Source organism: Liolophura sinensis, chromosome 1 (assembly GCF_032854445.1).
Source record: "Liolophura sinensis isolate JHLJ2023 chromosome 1, CUHK_Ljap_v2, whole genome shotgun sequence".
Taxonomy (NCBI): Eukaryota; Metazoa; Mollusca; class Polyplacophora; order Chitonida; family Chitonidae; genus Liolophura; species Liolophura sinensis.
Window position 1 is genome coordinate 14311767 of NC_088295.1, and position 27086 is coordinate 14338852.

At 37.6% G+C, this 27086-nt stretch overlaps 1 protein-coding gene across 1 annotated transcript; it reads right to left on the bottom strand.

Moving 5' to 3' along the window:
- Window positions 1-620: 620 nt before the first annotated feature.
- LOC135462218 (guanine nucleotide-binding protein G(o) subunit alpha-like) lies at window positions 621-18672 on the bottom strand. Its single transcript, XM_064739632.1, has 9 exons — window positions 18525-18672; window positions 17578-17755; window positions 9670-9761; window positions 7977-8069; window positions 7120-7280; window positions 6413-6671; window positions 6078-6149; window positions 5793-5880; window positions 621-5183 (listed from the first exon to the last, which is right to left on the bottom strand). Exons 2-9 carry the CDS (start codon window positions 17699-17701, stop codon window positions 4993-4995), a joined length of 1080 nt encoding a protein of 359 aa, XP_064595702.1. The 5' UTR covers window positions 17702-17755; window positions 18525-18672; the 3' UTR covers window positions 621-4992.
- Between the last annotated feature and the right edge of the window lie 8414 nt (window positions 18673-27086).

Here is a 27086-nt window from a genome sequence, read left to right on the forward strand (position 1 = left end):
CTAGGGTTTCACTGTTATACTTGTCGCATCAAACGACAAACTGATATACTTGTATATAATGTTTTTGTGGAAATCTGTCAGACAGTGGGTTTGCACGTTATCTCAGTGGGCTCATTTAGATTCTGTGCAGGGTGAAGAGATGCCAGTCTCCATTAACATGGGAAGGAATCTAGTTTGCCTCCTACTTCCTCTGTCACATGAACTAACAGAGGCTAGCAAATCAATCACTTCTCCACCAAGTACAGTATTATCTGATCGTTGTACATGTTAAAGGCAATTCACATCCTGTTGCCATGGAAACTGCAGCCTATTCCAGTTCAGCCCAATATTTTGATCAGGCTATAGAATCCAACTGCATGCTTCAAAGACTCTTCACTTTAGCTTTCACATACTAGTATTTACCCCTTGATTAAACGACGTCAACAATATGGGTTGCGCACTACAGATGAAAGCTGGCAGTTTGTATGAAAAGGAAAGCGCCTCTAAAAATCGAAGTAGGCATCACTAAATACACCACTTAAAATTATGCATAAATATACTTTCATTTATTTTTCATTTGATTTTTATTTTTTTTCATTTATTTCATTCATTTGATTTTTGTGAAAAGAGTTAAAGGCGTTCAAACTTTAGAATTCTAACATGGGTTTTACTGACCATACCATCAGAGTTTAGGAACTCTGACATCACATGAGGTTGCCCAAATCTAATCATGACACTGAATGTAGGAATAACTCTTATTACCCATGAGTAAAAGATTACTGAAATAATGCTCCAAAAACTTTATGGTGAACATCAGGAAAAAAATGGTGGTATGACGTCAGCGTTCCTGGATACCATCAGTATGGCTCATAAAGCCCACCATGGTATTCAAATAGTTTTATAGTTTTCACCACTGAAATCTGAAAAAGATAAATGAAAGTATTTTTACAGATAGTTTTCAGTTGTCTGTATGATGAACCTTACTTCATAGTTTAGCTTACTTTTACATGTACATGTACCTTGAGGCATATATACAAAACCCTGGCTAATTAGTGGCACAATTTTTACCAATCGCTCGTAGTATAAAGCCTTCTTAACTTACAACCAGAATTACTACCTCATACTTCAGATGTTCATAGTCATGTTTTTTTCTTCCTTTGAATTGTCTCTGTACAGAAAAACAAAATGAATAAGTTTCTCCTATTAACCCTTTGAGCGTACATCTTACAAGTACAGCACTTTTATTTCTTAAAAATATGACGAATATTGATATGCATTTCTTTAAATTTATAAAAAAAACTTGAGTCACAAAATGGTCATACTTTTTGAAAAAGTTTATGTGAAAAGATCTTGTACATGTACAGTGTACCTCATTCAGGAGACTGGACATGTAGACTACCAGGTATCTACTCCAATTCCTAATCTGCATTGATTGGGTGGCTAAGTTCAAGGCTAATCATACATCATAATTCCATGAGTCTACACAGAATAATGACATTATAATATGCATGAATAAACATCTTGCAAAAATACAAAAAATGAGTAAAAAATTAAAAAGAGTAAAGACTAAAAAATGCTGTCCTTACCAGTAATGTGCTTATAATCAGTGCACATTTGGTATTTAGAAGATAAGGTCATGAAGATATGTTGCACCTGTATACAATCAGTAAAAACTTAACAATAAACATACTTGGTTTCATTTTAGTGTACCAGCCCGCATAGTATAGTTGGTAGAGCGTCTGCTTCCGGAGCGGTAGATCCAGGATCAATCCTTGGTCGAGTCTAAGACTTTTATAAGAGGAAATTGTAACTTCCTCGCTTGGTGTTCAGCATGAACGGGATAGTGCAACGACTGGTTGACCCATATCAGTATAATAATATAAGGCTCGGGAGGGGCGGCTTACATGCCTTCGGTTAGTCGTCTCAGTGAAGCAGCACTAGATAAAAGAGCGGTGGAAATCCGTCCTGCGACAAGGAGGCACATTACATACACCATAATGATTAATTCGACATATGACTGAAAAATTGAGTATGACGTTAAACCCCAAGCACTCACGCATTTTAGTGTAGTATTTTATTATAGTTTCAATGTAATCTTCTTTACAGTTAAATGAACAGAAAATAACTTTACATAGCTTGTATATACTTAACAGCTTTGTTAACAGGACTATCCGAACACCATAATACACATCTGATTAGATCAGAGCAGACTGGATGAAAATCATGTCTGCAAATGTCCAATGTCTGCACTATTGTGGTGAAAACACATGGAAATTTGGACTTTTAGATTTTTGGTAAAGAGAATGGAGATTAAAGGACACATGAAAAAATACTATATAATGAAGAGTGTGGTGTTAAGGAGAATAAAGAATGTAGCCCAGTTGCGGCTCTCTTCCTAACAAAGTTGTTTTGACAGCTGTCTTCGTTGACGTCACCACAGTGGGCTACTTAATACCAGACTGAACACTGGAGTCTTAGAAAACCTGAAGTTTAAAGCCAATTTTACGCCCCAAGAAGAAAGCTACGACGCTGTTTTATGCTTTTGTACTATATGTTGGACCATGTCACACAATCCATATTACGATAGAACCAAGCATATCATATAACCTTTAACATGTACTTTCATGTCGAGAGCTTGGCAAGAGATTTGTATGGGCTAACATGGACAGACTAATACACATGGGGCAATGACCAAGCAACAAAATGAACTGAATACCTAGTTGCTTGCACAGTTGTCAGGAATAAATTAATGATGTATTGCACCATTATAGCTTGATTTGACACTTCCGAATTCAAAAGTACAAACAATGATCTCATATCTGTAGAATGGTTATCGTTTGTCACTATCAAAGTCATATCTTCAAACAAAGGTTTACCTCAAACATGAGGCCAAAATGAATGTTTTTCTCTCAGCAGTGCCAGTATCTAAGCAGAAGTACTTTGACAGGTTTTCCAACCTTAACAGTAGATTGATCAATGATCATGCAAATATATCAAGATTTAATAAGGATAAAGAAAAAAGTTTCACAAAATATATCATGTGAATTTTAGCTTAACAAAAACATGCAGCGATAAACTGTTCAATGCTGTGAATGGTCCTATTTCAGGATACCCTGGATTTACTTCCCATTATAAGAGCAACTCAGAGTCATATAAGATCACACAGGTCATATATGATCACACATGTAACATGAACAATACTTCAACATTTTCCTTATACAGAATGATTCCAAAATGTGTTCGCTGAATTTGAATATGAAATATCAGACTGTTGCCCAATCTCTGACAAATGGAAATATTTATGTAAATTGTGTTACAAATAAACGAGATCAATAACCAGGATTACTACTTGAAGTGTATGGACGGACTTGATATGATACATGTTTATCAAAATGATAATGTACTTCTGATACAAAGTACGTATTATTATGTACACATGGTGTTCATGAAGCAAGGTAAATTAATAATACCTAATGATTATTTTTACATGCCATACAATTTAGGCAACAATGTATTCCATTATCAAAAATATGTGAACACAAGCTCTCTTTTGGACCCTGGAGATAAACTGTAGCATAGTAACAGTGATTTTAAGCAAAGAGGAATGAAAATGTACAAATGTACAAAAGTAGATAAGGTATAAAGTCGCGCAATAAAACAAGGATGTGACGATATACAGTCATAACAGAAAAGGTATGTTCTAGACATGAGATTCTGTAAAAGCGTGATACAATAACATTTGAATGATTGTAAAGTATGGTTCTCCAATAGCACCAAAATGTGACAGCACTATCAGAAAAAAACTTTCAAACTTAGGAATCAGCAACTGCTGACAACTAAAAGGGTAATATTTGATCCCCTACCTCCATCAACCCCACCCACCCCAAGAAAAGAAATCACGTAAAAATAGCAATTCACAAAATACAGATTAGGCTTGCCTGTTTTTGCCAATTTATGTTTTTACATTAATGTCATTCACCTACACATTACTGAATTTCTATCCAAAATACAGACGTCACAATAAAATGTATAAGACTTACTTCTACCAATACAATACCAACAAAAGATAAAATCTCATCTGCAATGAAGCACCCTCAGGTCTTATTTAAATAGCAAACCAGTATTCACTGTAATATCCAGTTCATATCAGGTAAAAAAAAAAGAAAAAAAAAGGAGATTAAACTTGGACAGAAGCTTTGAGAAACATCCTAGTTACATATTCCAAAACTTCATCAAAAAACGTTGGCTCAACAAAATAATGATTGCCTAAAGTCATAAATTAATAGAGACTTTATTGCTATGGCATTTGAAAAAAGAAACAGCCCAGATTGTATTAAAGGAGCACAATTCTTGCACTTATTTACAACCTCTAACACACTAACAATATCTAATATATAAAGTACAAAAATATCCAGAAAATAATTACACAGCTTTACACAAATATGATTTCAGCAATAGCAAGCTGGACACAATACGCTACAATTCAACAAACTTTCCATCTTCATTTGTTTGTAACATTTGGAGGTGAGTTTAGCTTTTTCTTTGATCATTCATTTTAGGCCAATTACCTGTGAACGAATAACACTATGCTGTCCACAGTATAAACATATACTTCACAGATCCATAAATCAGTTTATTAATGAGGCTTTCCAACATACTGACTTCAGGTTGCCATTGAACTACATTAATGTGAATGTTTTGAGTGAATGAGTATTAATGTGAATGAAGTAAGAATGTTGCATATGACCACACTGATCCATTTTGCGCAAGGAAATGGAACATGCTAATGGGGTTGATCAGATTATGGATGTGAAGGATTCCTGGTCAATATTGTGTGATGACACAGTTGATCACGTCACACAAATCACATTACTTTGTCACATGTGTAACACAAATCACATTACTTTGTCACATGTGTAACACAAATCACATTACTTTGTCACACGTCATACAAAGCACACTGCTTTGTCTCACCTGTCACACACATCACATTACTTTGTTTCGTCAAACAGCTCACATTAATGCCGATGATTTGAGGTTTTCCCGTACTATGGAATGCATGACAACCTGGAATACCACCTGTATATTACTGGTGTCCGTGGCTGTAGTGAAATGAGGGTAGATCACTTTGGAAGGGTTGTTGTTCTGCATCATAAACAGATGCTGGATGTAGCGGGCAGCTGCATCCACGTCACTGTCAGGACCTGGAAAACAAACAGAACACAGATGTAATCATACATGTACCACACATCTGACAATGCCCCATGTTTTGGACTTGAGTCATTTATCATTCCTGAACTTACATCTTCAATTAACTGTTAATTTTCATATTTGTCAAGAAAGTCTACAACAACTTTAAGTATTACTGACAAAAAATCATGAAGCAACCACTTCAGCATAATAAACTGTTTTGAAGTTAAATGTGACCTAAGTCTACAGATAGCTTTATGTTCCTGGGTCCTCGCCCTAAGGGGACATCTTCCTGACTTGAGCACAACACTACCAAGCTTTGTAACAAGTCTCTTGTTATTTTCTGTTAGGCACAACACTATCTATGTACCTAGGTTTGTCAAGGAGTAAGGTATATGTAATACAATAGTACTACAATGAATTCTTTAATATGTGATCGTTATTCTGGTGGGATGCTAGGCAACAGGCGGCAGTCCGAGCAGGATCTTCTTTCCTTTCCAACAGCAGCTCTTCAAACTAATTTGTTTCAATGTTATACTGCTAGCAGTACATTCTTCAACATATTCCATCTATTAAGACAATAACACAACCAGGTCCACATAACTGATCCAAGCTGTTCTTACCTGGATAGTCCTGGAAATATTTCCGTAATGGTCGTTTGGAATGAAGGATTTTATCCCGAAATAAATCCACTTTGTTCAAAAACAATATCTGAAAAGTCAACCATAGAGGGGGTGAGAGTCATGTACATAATAACAAAATGGACTGATACAAATCAAAGGTTTTGAGAAACTCAACTGTAAGCCAAATATTACATGAATTCTAATGTAACATTTTTGTTCTTTCGAAACATTAAGGATAAAACACGCCATCAATTCTAAAAGACAGAAAATCGATGAACAACTTACAAAACACGTTTCTGTAAAAAACCTGTTGTTGCAGATTGACCTGAACAATTTAAGACTCTCCTCAAGTCGATTCTGAAACAGAGGAGAAAATTGTAGAGGATTATAAACAAATTCTTGCACTAAATCAGTTTTTCACAGATCTTCTCATAGCAATAACATTAATTACATTTGCTCAAAAAATTGTTAACAGTGACATTTCCACACAAATGTCTTAAAATACTTTCATCCACCTTACAAGTTTGAGACTGAGTATGTTCAGCAGGTACTTCATCTTAGTTAGTAAGGCAAATGTATGATTGACTGAGTATTTTAGTAAATTTATGTACAGAGCTTACCACTCTGGGGTCTTCATACAGTGACATATCGTAGGAACTAAGTGACACCACAAACAGTATGGCTCGCACATCATCAAAACACTGAATCCACTTCCGTCTCTCAGATCTTTGGCCTCCAACATCAAACATTCGGAATAGCACTGTGTTAATTTTGAAGCAAGTTTCTATGATCCCTGTTGTTCGCACTCTTGCTCTTAATACGTCAGTCGCAGTGGGAACAAACTTGGGTGAGCACAGCCTGTCCATGTTCTCAAAATAACTGCAAAATAAAGAAAATGTTTATTTGAATATTTCTTTAAATGTAACAGAAACATGTGATAGCTTGTGGATGACATTCTCCATTCAAAGTATGCAATTTTACAGCTATTATTTCAGTATTAAATGTGAATCTGGACCTAGAGGCTTCTCATTAAGTTCTCTCATCACTCGCTTATTTACTTGTATAACATTCAAGTGAAAAATACCTACAGGCAAGAAAGAATTGTGAAAAAAACACAAAAATAATCTACCCTTATTCTTCAACCTGTTCACTCATATCTAGTACCTTGTTTTTTTTTTTTGTTTTTTTTTTGAGAAAAAAAAAACTACACTGGTTTGATTGACCAACGTCAGGACTTTAACAATGTCCCTACATAAACCCCAAGTATACACAACACAAGGTTGAGGAGATAAGGTAAATCTTATGCAATAGACATACAGATACTCACTATATGGCAGAGTCATTAAGTTCATATTCGTAACCTAGGGATACAGATTTTCTGACTCCCCTGTCCTGCCATAGCGACTTGAGTGCTTGAGCCACCTCAAAGAACACAACATGATTGGAGTCAAAACAACAGTTACAGGTGAGGATCCTCTGGGCATACACCTACAACAACAACACATACTGAGAAAGACTTCATTATATCCTACTACAAACAGAAAATCTACTGTACTAAAATATTACTTTTATTGCTCAGACAACAACAGAATATTTACCTACAAGTACCCTCTAAAGAAGCCTTAAGCCGTCTTTCTAAGATGAACAGAACTCTCAAAACCTGGCAAACATACATGTAGTAACTCAGTCATGGTCTAAATGTCAGGCAAAATACAGTAATAGCATTCTGCACAATTTAATTAGTCTCAATGTCACAAAAAAATCCATTTCTTAAGATCAACTGTTTCAGTGTCCGTACTGAATACCGAAATGCCAACTTAATCATTGTATTTCACAGCAGCATTAATATCTTCGTAGCTATAATCAAGTCTGCCACCATCAATAAAGCCTTACATTTGTGAGTATTTGTTTATCAAACCACCTTCAAAATAAATAGGTCAAAAATTCTACAGCCTCATGTTTGGAAAACAGACACACACCACTAATGAATACGCCTATTCTGATTTATATTTATTATGTCTGTCATCCCAAACAAACAGAGGTTGTGAGTAATGGGCTACATCATGAAGGCTTATCCTTGTTATCCACATAAATATACACTCCTTAAATCTTACTTTCTTATTTCAAACGAGTCTAAGAAAATATAACTAGCCACTCCTACTATTAAATGTGGCAACTATTTACCTTGTTTTTTTGATTTTCCAAGTTGATCCTGAGCAAACCCATGCCTGTCAGCACAAACTTCATGGAACTGAGTAAATTATCCAACACAGCTGGCTGTGGAAAACAGAGAAAGATTCATCCACGTTTACCAGTGTAACAACATTCATACATGTACTTTTACGACGTGTCACAGTTTTATTAATTTCCTTTAGAATAATTTACAAACAGAAAAAAAAAAGATGTAACACATGTAACACACTATACCAGACCAAAAACATGTGACAACACTGGTGCTGGACTCCATTCTAATGTAAATGTGTGACCAGTACACAACACCAACAAACATGAGACAACACTGGTGCTGGACTCCATTCTGAAGTACATGTGTGACCAGTACACATCACCAGAACAGCAAATGTGTGACAATACTGGGGCTGAACTCCATTCTGAAGTACATGTGTGACCAGTACACAACACCAGAACAGCAAATGTGTGACAACACTGGTGCTGAACTCCATTTTGAAGTACATGTGTGACCAGTATACGAAACCAGAACAGCAAATGTGTGAAAACACTGGTGCTGAACTCCATTTTGAAGTACATGTGTGACCAGTATATGAAACCAGAACAGCAAATGTGTGACAACACTGGTGCTGGACTCCATTCTGAAGTACATGTGTGACCAGTACACAACACCAGAACAGCAAATGTGTGACATTACTGGTGCTGGACTTCATTCTCAAGTACATGTGTGACCAGTACAAAACACCAAAACAGCAAATGTGTGACCATACTGGTGCTGGACTCCATTCTGAAGTACATGTGTGACTAGTACACAACACCGAACAGTAAATGTGTGACAATACTGGTGCTGGATTCCATTCTGAAGTACATGTGTGACCAGTACACAACACCAGACCAACAAACATGTGACAACACTGGTGCTGGACTCCACTCTGATGTAAATGTGTGACCAATACACAACCCAACAAACATGTGACAACACTGGTACTTGACTCCATTCTAATGTAAATGTGTGACCAGTACAAAACACCAGAACAGCAAAAGTGTGACAACACTGGTGCTGGACTCCATTCTAATGTAAATGTGTGACAAGTACACAACACCAGAACAGCAAAAGTGTGACAACACTGGTGCTGGACTCCATTCTGAAGTACATGTTTGACCAGCACACAACACCAGACCAACAAACATGTGACAATACTGGTGCTGGAATCCATTCTGAAGTACATGTGTGACCAGTACACAACACCAGACCAACAAACATGTTAATACTGGCGCTGGACTCAACTCTGATGTACATGTGTGACCAATACACAACACCAACAAACATGTAACAATACTCGTGCTGGAATCCATTCTGATGTAAATGCGTGACCAGTACACTAATGTCCAATGGTGCTGGGCTCCATTCTGATGTACATATGTGACCAGTACACAACACCAACAAACATGTGGCAACACTTGTGCTGGGCTCCATTCTGATGTACATATGTGACCAGTACACAACACCAACAAACATGTGGCAACACTTGTGCTGGGCTCCATTCTGACGTACCCTTGTGACCAGTACACAACACCAGACCAACAAATATGTGCCAGGTGGTGATGGAATGCACATGGGTGACTTGTGTCAAGTTTACATGTAGACATAAGTTCAATTTTGCTGCCTTAAAACAGGTCAGAACTGTACCTTGAAAGACAGGAGTTCCTCATGGGAGAAGCCATCACTGTGTATGATCTTCATCTGTTTGACCAGAGTGCTCTTCCCACTCTCACCCGCCCCTGGTAATTGAAAAGAGAAACAAAGAAAATGAAAGGCTAATGAGTCACTGATAATGGTTGCTTTAGTCTTTAAAATAATAAATAAAATTATCATCTGGCCATAGCTGGACAACCATCAAGATACTTATTTCACATGCAGGCACTACCTGTCGCATATCAATCCTTTCATATACACATAGAAATTTGACGGCAGGTAATACTCATTTTTATGAAACATTGTCAGTTTTTAAATAATTACCCAAACAGACAAATCATCATATCCTCATAGTTTCTGTAGGAGATAACCTCATGATAGAAATGCTATGAGCTTGATGGAGAAATTTAGACTTAAGCACTAAACTTTTCAATTTGGGCATTTTTTTTTTCTGTTTTTTTTTACAATGGTTCAATATTCAAAAAGACTGATTAAAGAATGCATACATGTAACTGTTTGTCTAATGTCTGCTAAAATTTTTTTCACCAGATTCCACTTATAATTATTTTTTTCAGCGTGGTAATGTGCATGTAACTTATTATTATTACTGAACACATTAAGCGAGAATCAGCCTTCACACACTTGTCAACTACCAACATGACTAGGTGATTATAGGGACAGGTACCTGTATAGTGCATAATTTGTATATACATGTACAGACACAGTAAAGCCGGATCCTAGGTAAATACCCTACGCCCATCGTGGCTCCCTACTGCCAACCTGACACAACCGTTCACCTATGGTAGGACCAGCATGGTATCATCATGGGAGTATCATTCGGCCAGCCTGATCAGAATTAGCCAGTGTTCATGCTGTGTTTTACAAAGTCATTTACAGCAAATCAGTCATGTATTCCTGTATTGGCAAGAAGTATTTTTTCCTGCTTGAAAATTCGAGTCTATAGCATACAGTAGGTGTTTGTAGCATACCACTTTCCTGATAGAAGCAAGCATACACCAGACAAAAATATATTATACAATGTAGATTTTAAACTTGCCACTGGTAGGATTGGGAACATAGTTGAATGATACTGTGATGTCATCATTAGCTTGTGTACATAGTCTGCAGAAATCTACAAAGATACATTGTTGTAGGGTTTTCACTGCTGACTTGGTACAGGGTACATAGATAGAAATCGAAACATGATGTAGGCCTATTCTGGAGGCATACACACTCAAGGATTTTAATACTGTGTCAAATCTGATAATGCTGATATGGATATAGAACTTCACAGTATATGTACAAATTCGTTAATATATGTAGAGCGCATGGTTGTTGTAGCAAACAGCGCAATTATATGTAAAAGTTTTACAGTGAACTCATACAGTGATCTTATTCCCATGATGGCACTATGATATGCACGTCCTGTTTAGATCCTTTACCCGTGATGTAAGGATAACTGCGAACAATCTGACCATGGTCGGCCCACCATACACACACAGTGCAGACAAGATAGGCAAAGGATATTCAGCTAGGATCTGGCTGTACTGTATGTACATGCACACTGACAGTATACAACAAATGACCCAATGTTAAGAACTCTCTGTGTATCTCCCATCATCTTATGATACAACACTCCAATTATAACATGCCCAAAGGAAAATGCAAGTGACAGACAGAGAAATAACAAAGCTGAAATATCAAAATTTAATAATGGCAGAGGTGTTGAGCTAAAGTAGACAAAGTCATTAACAAAGACAAGGTTAGCCTAAGGCTGCACATTTCTGAGCGTAACTCATTTGCTATGTTACTGGAGAAAATGGGATGTGACGGAATGGAAAAAAGAGAAACAAAGAAAACGAAAGGCTAATGAGTCACACTCTTCTTACAGTGATTTGTTGTCAGAGTTGATTATTTACTTGTCTGGTTTAGACATGAAAATTATGTAAAATATTTAAAGGTCAACTGTGTAACCAGATATAGGTACCTGTAGACAAACCTAGATTGGACAAGTAAGAGCACGGGCAAAACTTTGCAACACTAAAATAGCCACACCCACATCACTCAGTAATGCGGAAAAATATGAAACTCATTTAATTTGTATGTGCTGATGTCATTAACAAGAAAAGAAAACAGACTATGCTGACTTTCAAAAGAAACTGCACATTACATATAGCATAACGTAAATATTTGGGAGCCTTCATGCTCATCAGAAACATGTACAGTTGGACCCTGAGGTCTTTTGTATTTGGAGGTACATGTAATATTGTATAGCCTTTTATAGGTATCCACAGTCACCTTGCTCTCTGTGTTGGCTTCAAAAAATTGAAACTTGCCACAATAGGGACTATAGACAATGGGCTTTCATTTCCAGTATAACTGATATCAGAATCTTTTTCTTATTTCAAATATCCTAAAACTGAGGAAGAATACAACTGTCTTACTGTCAGTCAACAGGTGATAGCCAATACTTGAACATCCAAAAGCAACGAACCCGAATTTAATAATTTCTACATCAATCTATACAGGGTATTGTACACCACCACACGTCAAGAGTATTTCATAAGTGCCACATCAGGGTCATGCGTATTAGTGCAAAAATCTGTACAGAGGATTCAGCACAAACCTCCTGAAGCAAAGCTGCAGGTCAAAAGAAAAGCTGGATTAAACAATCCCACATCACATAAATGTAGCAGTACACGCAACTGTGATGTTATACTGTAGCATGCAACTCTTCCATAAAATACACAAGAAAGAAAGATAATTATTGATCTCATCCCGGTATAAACTCTTAAGCTATAGTGTATTATCGAAAACCTATTTAAGATTTCAGTCGAACACTCCACTGTAGAAACACTCCTGAAATAACTGCATAGTACAATTCTTTCCATCTGACAAATGGAGCCTTGTTTGTAGAGCCTTCAGTGTAAGGTTTGGAGCATGATCTATCACAGCAAAAACTGTTACTGAAGACCTAATCAGAGGGCTGCAGTGAGAGCTAGTGCTGTACAATCCATCAAGCCATGTTCCACCACATAAAGAATGCAGGCTATGTGGTTAAATTAGCTAGAACTGTGAACTCCAAACAGATACATTGTTCTCTCGATCTCCTGGTCAATGGAATGCTTGGCATTCAGCTTCAAATGTCATATGAGGGTAAATATTATGCATATAGGCATAATCAACTCATTAAGTGCTAAAATCATTACTTTGACCCCAGATTTCAAAACCCCTTTTGCGTTTAGATATGTAGTGACCAATCATAAACACAATTCACATGCTACTCCAAGTTACATGATTCATTTTTGTATAGCAATGCTCTTACTATAATTTTGTCAGATGTATTATCATGATAAAAGGATGTAGTCTTCAGCATCCATTTACTAAGTTTTAAGCAAAAAGTCGAGACTAACAAGCTCTTTATCAGCACAACTGATTTGAACAAAACTAAGGGTTGAGCTATTTTTACTTGTTTCAAGTTATATAATTAGTGAAAACTACTAGGTACATGTATAAACTACAGGTAGAGTTAGCAGTCCCCAGTCACGCACACATAAGGGAAGAAGTGTGTGTGTGTGGTGGTGGTGGTGGTGGTGGTGGTGGGGGGGGGGGGGGGAGGAGTTGCCTAAGGAGGTGTAGTGTTACTGATCTCTATGTCCTGCCCTGTCTGGGCCTGTAACTTCCTGGGATAACACAAACAATGGCTTACTCTTTTATCTGACTAATCTCGTACCTGAAGTATATGTAAAAGTATGAAGTATGAGTAAGAGGATCAATATGGTAATCACACTGAATTGAGACAAAATGGTGAGTTGAGCTTTAGGCCTAAGCAAATTTCTGTTACAAGACAGATTAATTCCTGTTAAATCAAGAAAGATCCAGTCCATTACCTTGAAAAGATAGAAAGCCATCTGATTGTCTCAATTAATGTTGGATCTACATAAATTCAACTGGATAATGCCTCATTCTTACTTTTACAAGAGAGAAGATAAAACCAATAACTACACCTATATTGGGTTACAGCTCTAAAATTGTAACCTTGGCATACATTTCTAGAAAGTTGTGTAGACGATGACATCCTAACCAGAACACCTGAAACAGCACCAGAATTATTCTTGAAATCTCGCACCTTACACACAAGTAGTATTATCCAAACATCAGAAATGTGGAGGAATATTACCTGTGCATGTAACTTGACATAACTTAACCAATTTTTAATAAAAGTAAAAGAAAAAGTATCTGACCAAAAAAAAAAAATATATATCAAATGAGGGAGAAAAAGAATTTATTTTGCTTATTTATTTCATTGGTGTTTTACACTGGGGGAAACCCACGACCATCCACAGGTTGCTGCCTGACCTTCCCACATACGACCGGAGTGTAAGCCAGCAGAAGCTGGGGGAAGAAGAAGTTTAATGATATAAATAATAATATTAGTAATAACACCAACATCCAACAACAAACTTGACAAATCATGACATCCGTATACCTTGTACTTCTGCTGCTTTTTATCAAATAGATAAATAATTTTTCTCTTAACTGGGAATGAGGTTCGAGGGTCTGATTTTTCTGCAGAGAACTAGCATTAGAAACACTTCTGCATTAATACATGTCTTACTTTAAGTTGCTTACAAGATAGCTGCCAAACAAGTACAGGCAAACTGACAACTTTCACTTCTAATTATGTCTATAAGACAAAAAGGCTGGCAAAAAAGTCAGTTAGTAATCAAAAGTTAATACATCATGACACATGGCAGACAACATGTATCATACATCTATGCAGCTGACATGAGCAAACCTATTTCTTAAATAACTCAAACAAGGGTTTGTTCACACAAAGAGTTGTGAATTACTGGCAGATGTAAAATCAAACAGGATATATTCTCCCATTAATTACCAATACTGCATTTACATTTTTTGCAGTATATATCAGTGCACATATTTGGAAAAATGAAATAATATTTTATCATATAGCCCACTGGCTTTAACTGTAACTGCAAATATTTAAAATACATAAAACTGCTTTTGAACTTACTACATTTATAAGTTGGATCACAACAACACACACTGTCTCATATTTTAGAGCTACAGTTTTTATACAAGTTTATTATTCAGAACACTTGTTTGCCATAAGCCACCTATTACCAATATTAAGTTGGTTAGAAATACTCTGGATATTGGGCATACTGGCAATCTTGAACAGAAGAAAACACACAGCCTCCCTATGACCCCAACACCTTTCACCTTTCAGTTAATTAATGTTTGTAAAGGATTACTCCTAACACAAAAAATCCTGGCCAGGAGCGAGTCTTGATAGAACCTCTTATAATGTTGACAGATGAACCCAGCTGTGTCAAGCTAGATCACACGTTAGGCAAGGGGCTTTAAACACTAAATACAAATTGAAGTGGATGTCTAAGTGTGCCTCATACCAGATCACAGGACTTAAATAGTGATGGAGTACATGGTTTCTAAGATGTGTTTTACTCTGATTAAACAGATCATTAATAGTTTCCCACTTAAACCATACTTTGGAACCCATAAGAACAATAACAGGTGTGGCATGTTACCTGTGTATACATGTATGCCTCTGTGTAAATACATGCTCTGGTGGCCTCATTCCTTTTTACACTTCGTAGACACATTACACAATACTTAACACTGTCACGTCTGTTCACCAGCAGCCACATGGTTTCTGCTGATCTTTAAATCAGATTATCCCCTTAATGACTACTTGCATATGTATTAGCTACTGCGTATCCCATAGCGCCAACATATGTTGACTAATCATAAGCAAGTTGACATACTAAGCATTGAATAATGAATCCAAATTACACATGTCCTTTACATGTTTCTGTCTACCAAAATAAAAGCTGTTTCTAATAAGGTTTCTAATAAATTAAAACATACAAAGTAATGTTCATAAAGAGCAACTTTGCTGTACTTCAACTGGTGGCATATAAAGTGGATAGTACTCTATGTTTTTGCATTTAAATTTTAATAGTGAAGTACAAACCTCTACATTTACATTACATAAACATTATCACTATGCTTTAACTTTTAGGGTTAAGAGACAGAATTTCTGTAGTGTTCAATTTATACACTCATGTGACACTGATATCAGTGTCCAGAAAAAAGTGACAGGCTAAGGTTGTTAAATGTATAGGATAACACTGGCATGTACTACAGGATCAGCCATTCACGGATCAGCAGCCATGACCTAGTTCCAACATCAGGTGCTTTACAGTAAATCATTCAGCATGATGAGGAGAATTTGAAGCACCAGTATATACACACCTCACAAGTTCAGCTCTCCATAATGTACATCCTATTTATAGAACTCAGAAATATTTTTCCCGGGAAGCAGTGTGTTCAACAGTAGATGTTCTGACATTCACCCTCACAATTTTGTATGAATAATTCAACATGCAGGAACTTAAAGACAAACTATCCCCTAACAATAGTACTGTGCTAGGTATGTGCAGTACACAGTATGGCATTGAGAGAGCAGAATCATTACAGCAACTGCATGAGCCATACAGCAAACAACTATCTCTTGAAAGCAACAAACTACCTTGTGAGATCAAAAAGAGACCTTGTAACAATATAACATGTATGTCCTTCAGAGTAACAAAATAGGTTGTGCACAGTGTTTCAAAACTATAATTAATAAATCATTCATGGATGCACACAACAGAAAATTTGTACTCATGGGTGTACCTTTTATCTTGGTATAGACTATCATCTATGAGGGTTGATGCCGGTAATACGAGAAAAAATGCTCTGTGAGACAATGATCCGGAGTCCTGACTGTACATACATTGGTCTTTACATCCATGCAATGTGCCAACAGTGCAGTATCCTTTCTAACATATGTGCAAATTAACAACATGCATTTGGTACTTTGTGGTTCTTAGTATAAGTGGAAAATTTTCCACTATCCTTTCTAGCAGTGATTTTTCCCTTCATTCTTATTAAGAAAAAGAATAAGTAACACAGAAAATACATTTATTTTCTTATTTAATTGTAAAACACCATAATCAAGAAGACACACCATACAATGACAGTTAGTTTTATTAGTGAAGGAAGCTGGAGTACCATGGATAAACCAAGTACAAAAATTCTCACCTGTGGCTGTATAGATATACAAACCACACCAGTGGAAGACAAGAGGTCTTTAATGAGCATCACATTACAAAAACTGCTACACTAGATCTGTCTATAATTTTTCCACAAACACCCAGGGTGGCACAGCTGACCACAGCTGACAACAGCTGAATTTGAATTCTGATAATATCCAAACATGTAATTAATGTGTTAGACAACACTACAAGTTCAGCTGTGTTAAATGTAACTGTTTCTCATTGGTCAAATGTGTGTTCTTGATGAACATGTGGGGAAAATGTATGCTATAAGGCACCTGAACAAATATGATTTTTAAAATCTTAATACAAGATTACTGGTTATCAGTCCCAGAATAGCATCTATACCATCTTCATGCTCAGGTTATCCTAGTTACAATAACTATGTGACCACACAATTTGATAGCTCTTACATTATATGTATCTGTTAATGTACCTTATCACTTTGAGGAATTCTAAACAGCACCCAGAATAAATCAAGAAATGTATAGCCACGTTTTAACATGTTGGCCACACATGGAAAGGAAAAGCTGGTTAAGAATGTCAGGAATTCCTGGCAGACTATGAGGAAATAGGCCAGAGGTGGGGCAGATGTACCAACACACTGATTATATCAGCTGTTGTATGTGTGAATCGGGTTAGAGTCTTTACATACTTTTGAGCCAGAGAATACAGAAAATGAAAGCGAAACACAGTGCTTATGTAACTTTACACTGTATGACACTGCATTTCAGTCCTGTCAAATGTAAGACACACTTACCGAGGAGTAATAGCTTGATAACATTCTGTTCTTCCTTGGCCCAGCTGTTTAATTGTTTGTCAATGGCCTGGCTATGGGCACGGGCTTTAAGCTCCTCTTGATCTAGACTTAGACATGCCCCCATATTACAGTTGGTTGGCCAGCCATAGCGTGTCTATATAACAGCAAACCCTGTACCCTGTCAATGTAAAATAAAAAATCTAAAAATGTGAAATGAAGAAAAAACAACTATAAAAAAAAAATACGAAAAACATCTAAATTTTTTCATCCATTACAAGTGTACAACTCTGTTATTTGTATTTTATTATCGATGCCTAGCTGTCACCCATCACCATTAAAAACAATATTACTGTTCATACTTCGACATCCATGCCCTTTTCAACTAAACCAAATTGTAATCTATACGGGCACTTTCTAAGGATCAAATGTTTAACTATTATTTTTTTTACTCTGACATTTAAGTTCAACATATTACCATGGAAAATGACAGTACACCATGTCATAAAAGACGCATGTGCTACGTGTATCTGACAGGAGAGGACATTTAATGATATCATTGACATCCCTTTCCCTTTTGATTCAGCAAAAGATCCATATTATATCAATCCTCACTATCTAAATCTAAGTGAACACTGATCGTGATATCGCTCCTTTAAATCTTATGAATTACGTTGCATCACCATTACGACATCAGCTAGCTTTTTAGTCGTTTTGCTTTTGTGTACCTTTCTCAACAGTGTTACTAAAACAACCGGGTTAAACACTGGGTTAAGCCTGGTGAAAGCACCGTCACTGTTACACTATCACTGTCAAATGGACCGTAAAGAAACCTCTCGCACTACTATGACATGCCAGACTGAGTATCTTGACTGACTCCGTGGCTCGAATACTCGCACCGAATACAGACTGACGAAGATGAAATGTCTAGACTAAACTGTTAGACTCACCTCAAGAAATCTTTGAATGGTCACTTAAAATTGGCAAATCAATGATCATACAAGTTTTGGTTGTTGTTGTACACTTCCAAAGCCAAGCCTCTCGTGCATTTTGGAAAGAAAACTTTTAACTTTTGAACTGACACTTGTTCGCAGAAAAGTAAATCATCTTGCAGCGTGGCTTTTAGAACGAGGCTGTCACACAAATCCTCCTTTTCTTCCTTCAAACACAGAAGAGTGATGACTTTCTCAGACACGCCCACACACGCACACATCCTTATGAAAACCTTTGAACCATGAAATAGTTATTATTTATGCGCAGGTATGTTGTAAATAGGATTAACACTGGATAATCAACTAACATAAACCCTTAAAGTGAAAATCAAATCCTCCTTTAAGTGAACATTTAACAGATCAAGTTCCATACCGAAAACTCTACCCTGTAAGCCTGTATACCGGTATTTAGAATCTCCAGGAGATATAGCCTATGGTATCCTTTTAAATCCAAAGACTACGGTAATTGTAGCGGTAGGCCTACTGATCATACACGCACGTGCTATATCGTACCGAAGATATACCGGTGATATAAAAACTCGAGTCGAAGTAACTTAATTAACCATGACAATTATTGCGGATGATGTAACGCGGATAATGTAACACAGATAAAGTATCCCACATAAAATGTAAATGATACCGATGTATTTTTGTGATGTCACGTAACACGGTTCAAAGGGAGCAAAATCGCGCACATTGAGAAAATCGAAAGCGCCGCCATGTTACCATGCTGAACGACATGACCTTAGCCGTTTAGATCTGTTTCCGCCCCTTTTCTTTTAATGTGAAGTTCTAATTTAAAAATGCATTTGTACTAAAACTATGTACAACGATGGTTAGCAGTAGGTCCATACCGCTGTATCATAAAGTATAGCATTACACAACAGTCAACTCAAAAGTTATCTTCGGTAGCGGTAGATCCAGGGTCAATCCTGGGTCGAGTCAAACTTATGACCTTAAAAGAGGAAGTTGTAACTTCCCCGCTTTGCGATCAGCATGAAGGGGAGTGCAGCGACTGGTTGACCGGTAGGCTATCAGTATCATGGCTCGGGCGGGGCGAATTACTTGCCTTCGATAAGGCGTCTCAGTGAAGCAGCACTAGATAAAAGAGCGGCGGAAATCCGTCCCGCAACAAGGAGGCACATTACATGCACTCTTAGGATTCTTCATCGTCATATGACTGAATTGTTAAGTACAGCGTTAAACCCGAAATACTCACTCACTCACTCAAAAGTTACCCGCGAAAATCTGAACTGTGTACTCCACAACTGAGTGGATATAAACCTGCCGCTACGCAAGCACCCAACTATATAAATTATGGATAGAAATAAATACATTTTCATGCACTGACGGATGACGAATATGTTCCTGAATGAACAGAAGACAATGTACCGGTGACGCGGTATATTATATTTTTATATGTTATTGTGATCGAATTAAGCTCACCCAGTTGGTAACTTGTAGATGCACTTTATGTAATGTTACTGTAACTTGGGTAAATGATCTGATGGAAGGTTTATTCAGTTTTAGATCAATACCCAGATAAGATCTGACAAATGTAGGTGGGACTAATATTTTGAAGAAAGAGTTTTGTATGCATATATATTAAGATCTATAAGACTACAGTTATGCCAGAGTAAACTTATACATTTACCAGACACGGTATCCAAATTAGAAAGAAGTCGAAGTTATAATGCTAGGTTTAACTAATACAGGTATCTCAGTCATGCTTTATGCAAAATTATCCGTCAGGAACATATTGTCCATGCTAGAGAGTATGAGTTAGAAACAAAGACAAACTACATGTATATCACGCTGCACCACACACACAAAAAATTGTGTATGCTACAGCATCAGACAGAATTAAAACTAGTATGACTGAATGGGGAATTCATAGGTATGATATATACTATATATATCATACCCGCATCACTCTGATTTAGACTTTGCCCTCCTCCACCTCCAACATCACACATACTCCACAAACTACGGTCCTGTAAACACTACCAGTGTCACACTACATGACACACCTGAAACATTATGTATGCAATACAGCCTCGGACCGACCGAGACACAAGGCCTGTCATGCTAGAAACATTACTTATGGTAGGTTTACGCACTTCCAGATAGATACAAGGATGTGCTAATAAATCAACAAGAAGCGGTGTGTATGCAAGACGGCATGCACCAGGCAGAAACAATGAAGGCCTAAGTCACACTATATCACGCAGAAGCACTGTGTATGTTATGTGTATGCATTACGGAGACCAGAAGCAATGCTCATGTTACAGTACCAGGTGTATATATAAATACAAGGCCTGTGTCATATGGCAGAAACCAGAAACACCGCCTATGCATTTTTAGACAGATGCAAGGATGTCCCGCAACGTCATTGAGAAGAAACATTACAGTAATAAATGCAAGATAGCAGAAACATTCAAGGCCTCGAAAGGTCACACTGTATGAATCAGACATTTTGTCTATACTCAACTCGGAATGCATCATAGCTCATAGCTCGTGCATGAATGGATAAATGAAAGAATGGTGCTCAACACCATATTGGCAGTCTTTTAATTCAATCGTTAGAAGAAGAAAACAATGACAGCATTCGAAGCAGAGAATACCACAGCTGAGTTTATATGTGTCAAAATGAAAATTATGTCAGATATTATATACAGCATTTGTGAAAACGGACGGCAAACGGAATCACGACTATACTGAATTCAATCATTTCAACATTTTTCTTGTTTAATACCGTGTGCAAGAATTTTGCAGAAAGTTACATTTGTTCTACAGTAATTTTCACCACCCTGTCATTTCTAATACAGACATTTTCCTGTGTGACTGCATGGACTAGGCCACTCTTTTCGCTAACACGAAAATAGACCCTTTCATGTTTGGTACCTTGTCCCACGCTTGAGGAGTAAAACAGAAATGAAAAAGAGGTAGATTTACGAAGGTGTCACCAACTGTCAATCACAGCTAAAGTCAGTTTCGCGTCTTGGGGTGCAGATTTTCTTGCTCTGAGAGCGGTTCCCCGCCTTAACCACACCAGGTCCATCCTATCTGATCTGGACTCATGATGACAACCGGAAGCGCCCAGTCAGAACTGTCCCCGGTGACTCGCCATGAAGATCAAGGTGGTTTCTGAAGATGGCTCAGGCTGACAACCGGTGATCTTCTTAACTTCTTTAAAACTTACCTACTAACTGAAAATAAATAAGAGTGACTAGGAATGGTCAGGATTATTCTATCAGTCGTAATGGGTGAGAATGTATAACACTTCAAAATCACAAAAAAAAAGCGGACTGTTTGAGGTCTCAGTGAAACTGCCAGAAATAGTTTTAATTGTTCAGCCGTTCAGCTTGGACGTCATTGATGATTCACAATATGACGACCAGGAATGGTGGTACACAAGGAATGCATGTTTCTGATAACTCGAAGAGTTGTTCAAAAATACCTATACCTTCTTGGTATATTTAAGGATTTGGTAATACACCAAACACAACCCACTCTCATGTATATGACGTATGTACACGCCATTTACGCACAAGGTGCATATGGCGCGTGTGCTTCTCTCGATTTGTTACATCCTGTGTTTTAAGGGACGATTTCACAAGTTATTACTGCAAAGACTGTTGTGTCAATGTTATTGCATCTTACGCCTTCACTCTAAGTTTAAGTTTTACAGTGAGTTTAATTCATTTGCAAGTCAATATGAACAGCGCGTCTGTCACTCTGCTTCATGATTGTGCCCAATTCCGCTTAACCCGGGACCACTGGAGCCGGATATATTCAACATGTTGAATTAGACTGGAAATATGAACAGTTGCAACTGAGATGCATATTTGTATCAACTTAGATACTTGAATTTAAATACTGATTTCGTTCATTCGCCTATACATACTTTGCCTGATTTCCTGATATCATTGAAAACTGTTGACTGTTTCTATTTGCATGATTCCGTCCTAATTTTGTATTTTATATAATTTCTTAGGTGATGGTTTTAAACGTAGTTTGGGAATTGGCCTTGCGATTGTTGTCTCGGGACATGTATTGTGGTTGACGCTTAGGTCTATTATCTGACTTCCCTATACCAGTGGCAAGGAATGACATGAGTGAATATCCCTGAGATTTACCAGGACTTCATGAAGGCGAGTGCCATTTCCCAGCTAACGAATAACTGACAGTGAGCATAGATGAATATAATGTTGACTTGCAAGTGAGCAGCTAATTTTCTCACGGATGGTAGTGATTATTGATTTTATATAAAGATCTGTTAAGAGAGTCAAAGGCGTGGCTGAACTTTTCTCACCACTGACTGTGGGATATTAGAATGGATATACTGCCAGCTTGTAGGGACGTCAAATGGCATATGTACACAAGCAATACGCATTGCGGACCAAAAGTGAAAACTTTATAAATAAAGCGCTGATTTGAGGGGCCACGATATCCTCAAGGGAAGTAAGCCTAAAATCTGTGCTTCAACACAATTTGAAAAGAGCGACTGACATTTCCTCATGGGTAGCATGCAGTGAGTGTTAAATACATATAACGTGGATTTACAAGGACTTCAAGTGAGCGGAGGCCAGTATCTCTGACTTCCCCACCAATGGCAGTGGGATATTAGAATGGATATATAATGATGTTTGGTAAGAACGCCAAATGAGCTACTGAAATTTCCCAATTGATGACAGTGAATGTGGAGTTAATATAATGTAGATTTACAAGGACTTGAAATGAGCAGAGGCCAGTGTATCTGATTTACCCACGAATGGCCGTGGGATATTAGAATGGATATAATGTTGATTTGTAAGAACTCCGAACAAGCGGCAGCAATTTTGTCATGATTGGCAGTGAATGTCGAGTTGATATAATGTGGATTTTCAAGGACTTGAAGTGAGGGGAGACCAGTGATTTGCTCAAAAATGGCAATGAGATAATAGACTGGGTATGTCGGTAATGAGGATTTTAAGGACGTTAAATGAGCGGCAGCAATTTTTTCATGATTGACAGTGAATGTCGAGTTGATATAATGTGTCCACATTGAAGTAAGGACTTGAAGTAAGGGGAGACCAGTGATTTGCTCACCAATGGCAGTGAGATAATAGAGTGGGTATATCGGTAATGTGGATTTAAGGACGCCAAATACACGTCAGCAATTTTCTCATGAATGGCAGTGAATGTCGAGTTGATAAAATGTGGACTTTCAAGGACTTGAAGTGAGGGGAGACCAGTGATTTGCTCAAAAATGGCAGTGAGATAATGGATTGGGTATATCGGTAATGAGGATTTGAGGACGCCAAATACGCGATAGCAATTTTCTCATAAATGGCAGTGAATGCCGAGTTGAACTGCTAAAATTACTGTGAATGATTTATGTATGTCAAATGTAGTATTGGAATATTCCCATGGATGACATTTAATGTTGAGTGGATATAATTTTGATTTGTAAAAACATCAAATGAGCGACTGACATCTGCGTATAGAATGGGATGAGAAACTGTATGAGTATATTGTGGATTTACAAAAGTCAACTGAGCGGCTGAAACTTCTCCATTAATGTGTGACAGTGCATGTTGAACAGGTACAATATAATGTGAATTTGTAAGAACGTCAAATGAGCCGCAGTGTTTTCCCATGGATGGCCATGAAATTACAGTGGCTATATACTGTGGATTTACAAGGACGTCAAATAAGCGGCTAGAATGTCAGTATTGGTGGTATGTATGTATGTATGTATGTATGTATGTATGTATGTATGTATGTATGTATGTATGTATGTATACATGGGGTTTAACGTCGAACTTAGCAATTTTTCAGTCATATGACAACAAGGAATCATTAGATGTGTACATATACTATATGTGTACATATACTGTGTCGTCTTGTGGCAGGGCAAGTCCATGCCGCTAAAGTGATACCTCCACTGTAGTATCTTGAAGACACCAGACATTATATTGACACCGGGCTAATTAGTACTGTTCCCTTGCTCTAACCTCTCAGTACTGAACGCCACGCAAAGCAGCAACAAATACCATTTTGAGATTTACCAGGATCCCCGATCTCCCGACTTCGAGGCGGGCGCTCTAATCAATAGGCATCATGGGTGATAGTGGTCATAGTGTTGAATCATGAGGACTTTAAGAGCGGGTGTACGTGAGTGTCTTGTATATAACTAACTAAATTCATGTATATATCACAAAAATCATAATTTCGAAAGTCGACCAATAAACCTCCTCTCGTTGATAAAGCGCCAATATGAGCAGTGTCCGCAGACAAGCTATCTCAGTGTGCATGGGGAGATAGTCTAGGCCGCTGTAGCATTTGTCCGCGGTGGAACATCGGCCGTGTATTCACATTCCCGTGCATTCTGATCTTCACGTCGTCTGGTTTCTATATTTGGGGCTCCATAACTCAAACTTAAAGCCACCGGCTATAAACCACGTAAACCACGGTTCGGCGAGTTCGTAGTTGAGTGGTTAAGGGCGATTGTCTTTCAAAAAGCAAGCTCACCCGAGGTTCGGGTTCGATCCCGGCCTTAGACAGGGAATTTGTACATCATTCGTCATTCTCACTGTTCGTGTGGTGACCATAAACGATCGATGAGAATGGTATGACGGTTTGCGCAATCTAAACTTTGGTGGAAAACCACCTGCCTTCCACCAATGTGCATTCCACAGATGTGCATCTGTACATCAAACTAAGAAGTTTGCCACTATTTTGCCAGAAGTTTGTGGTTTACGCCGGGCACTCCGGTTTCCTCCACCCATAAAATTACCCGACATGGTATAAGTGAAAAATTTTTGTGTGTGGAGTTAATAATTAATCAAGTAAACAAATTTGATGCGCGCTCTGACAATTTTCAGACGCCAAAAGTTCGTGCAATATGAAGACCTTCCACACTGTTTCGCAATTCAAAGAGGAATTAAAGGTCAATGATATGCATAAGGACTAGTTTTGTATGACTGTAAACAGTATTTGTGCTTCTTTGCCATTAAATAGGCCATGTTGTTATTACGAGGGTCTCGGTAGCGTGTGAACTCAGCGTGTAACTTATTTCCCTACAAATATACTTAAGTGTTTTTAGTGTACGTGGCTCTGATCCCAAGACCCAAAGGTACATGACGTGACAGTAAATACTTCACTGCACAGATATCAAAACACCAGAGGCAAGGATCACCGTCTGAAAATTACCGGTAGGCTTCGTTCTATACTACACCCAGGTATTTCTATGCCTTCAGTCGTCTATAATACTGTGTGTTGTACAGAGGCGACTGTACTAGATGTCAAGTGTGACCCAGATGCGTAGACGTCTGGCTCGCTGCGACTTGACCAGTGAAGTCGAGTGTTTAAATCCTGCCAAGTTCTCGCTGTTTTCGAAGTTAACACGCAGGTACCTGCGTGGTGAAGGTTTCTAGTTATTCCCTGCATTCCGAATCTATTTATGTACCTATATTTATTTATTTGATTAGTGTTTTACGCCGCACTCAAGAAGACGGCGGCCAACATTGTGGTGGGAGGAAATATCTATACAAAAAGTGAAAAGTATGTGAACCTTGAAAACAATTGGAGATACTTCCCGGACACAGATACGGACGGACCGACGAACAAAATCACTAAACCATACAGCGCTCCGCCGCCTAAAGACTGTGGCTGTATAAAAAATTTTTAGCACGGTGTCAAGCACCAAACAATCAATCAATATAATCTGAGGAACTGATTGCTTGATATAGTGACAGATTGCACATTACGTCTCACTTGAACATGAATAAGGCAGGCGACTACATGCACAATTACCTGCCACATTCTGAGAAGCAAACTTTGCTGTATGGAGAGGGTTCCAAGGCTAGGAATTTACAAATGGTTTCAATAGAGTAATTTGCAAATTAAGATTCAAATCCGAAATCTTTATACTGAAAACTACAAACAAATAAATACAAGCCTCAAGCTCCAAGAAATTAGGAGATTTTTAAAGTTATCGATCTCTTAATTTTACAAAGCCATCTCAAGGTTATTATACTCTTTCAAAATTTTAACAGCAGAGACAAATGAACTGACTGTTCAGAAATTTCCACTGGGTGAAATGCATGTACTGCACATTGTTAAAAGTTTTAACAAAAGTAAACTAACGTATATGTTTAGGAGCAAAATATAACATCAATCATTTACTATTGATGTATAAAATATAACATCAATCATTTACTATATGAACAGTCCATAAGCACTAATGGGTTGTCACATGTCAACATTTTGTTGTCAATCATTTATTTATTGACAGAATGTAAGAACAAAGCAAATTGAGCCAAAAAAAAAACACGCACAATTTGGAGGATGTCACGCACAAACGTCATTATGAGTATGGAAAAACACAAAGCCAATATAAAACACGTGAATGAGCAGAGTTTGTATTCGATTCACTTGAACGCATGAAACCTATATTAATGCTTTGACGGTTTCGTACAGATTTCTTTGTATTCATTAAAACACATCGCTGCCTTGACATGCACTATAATATCT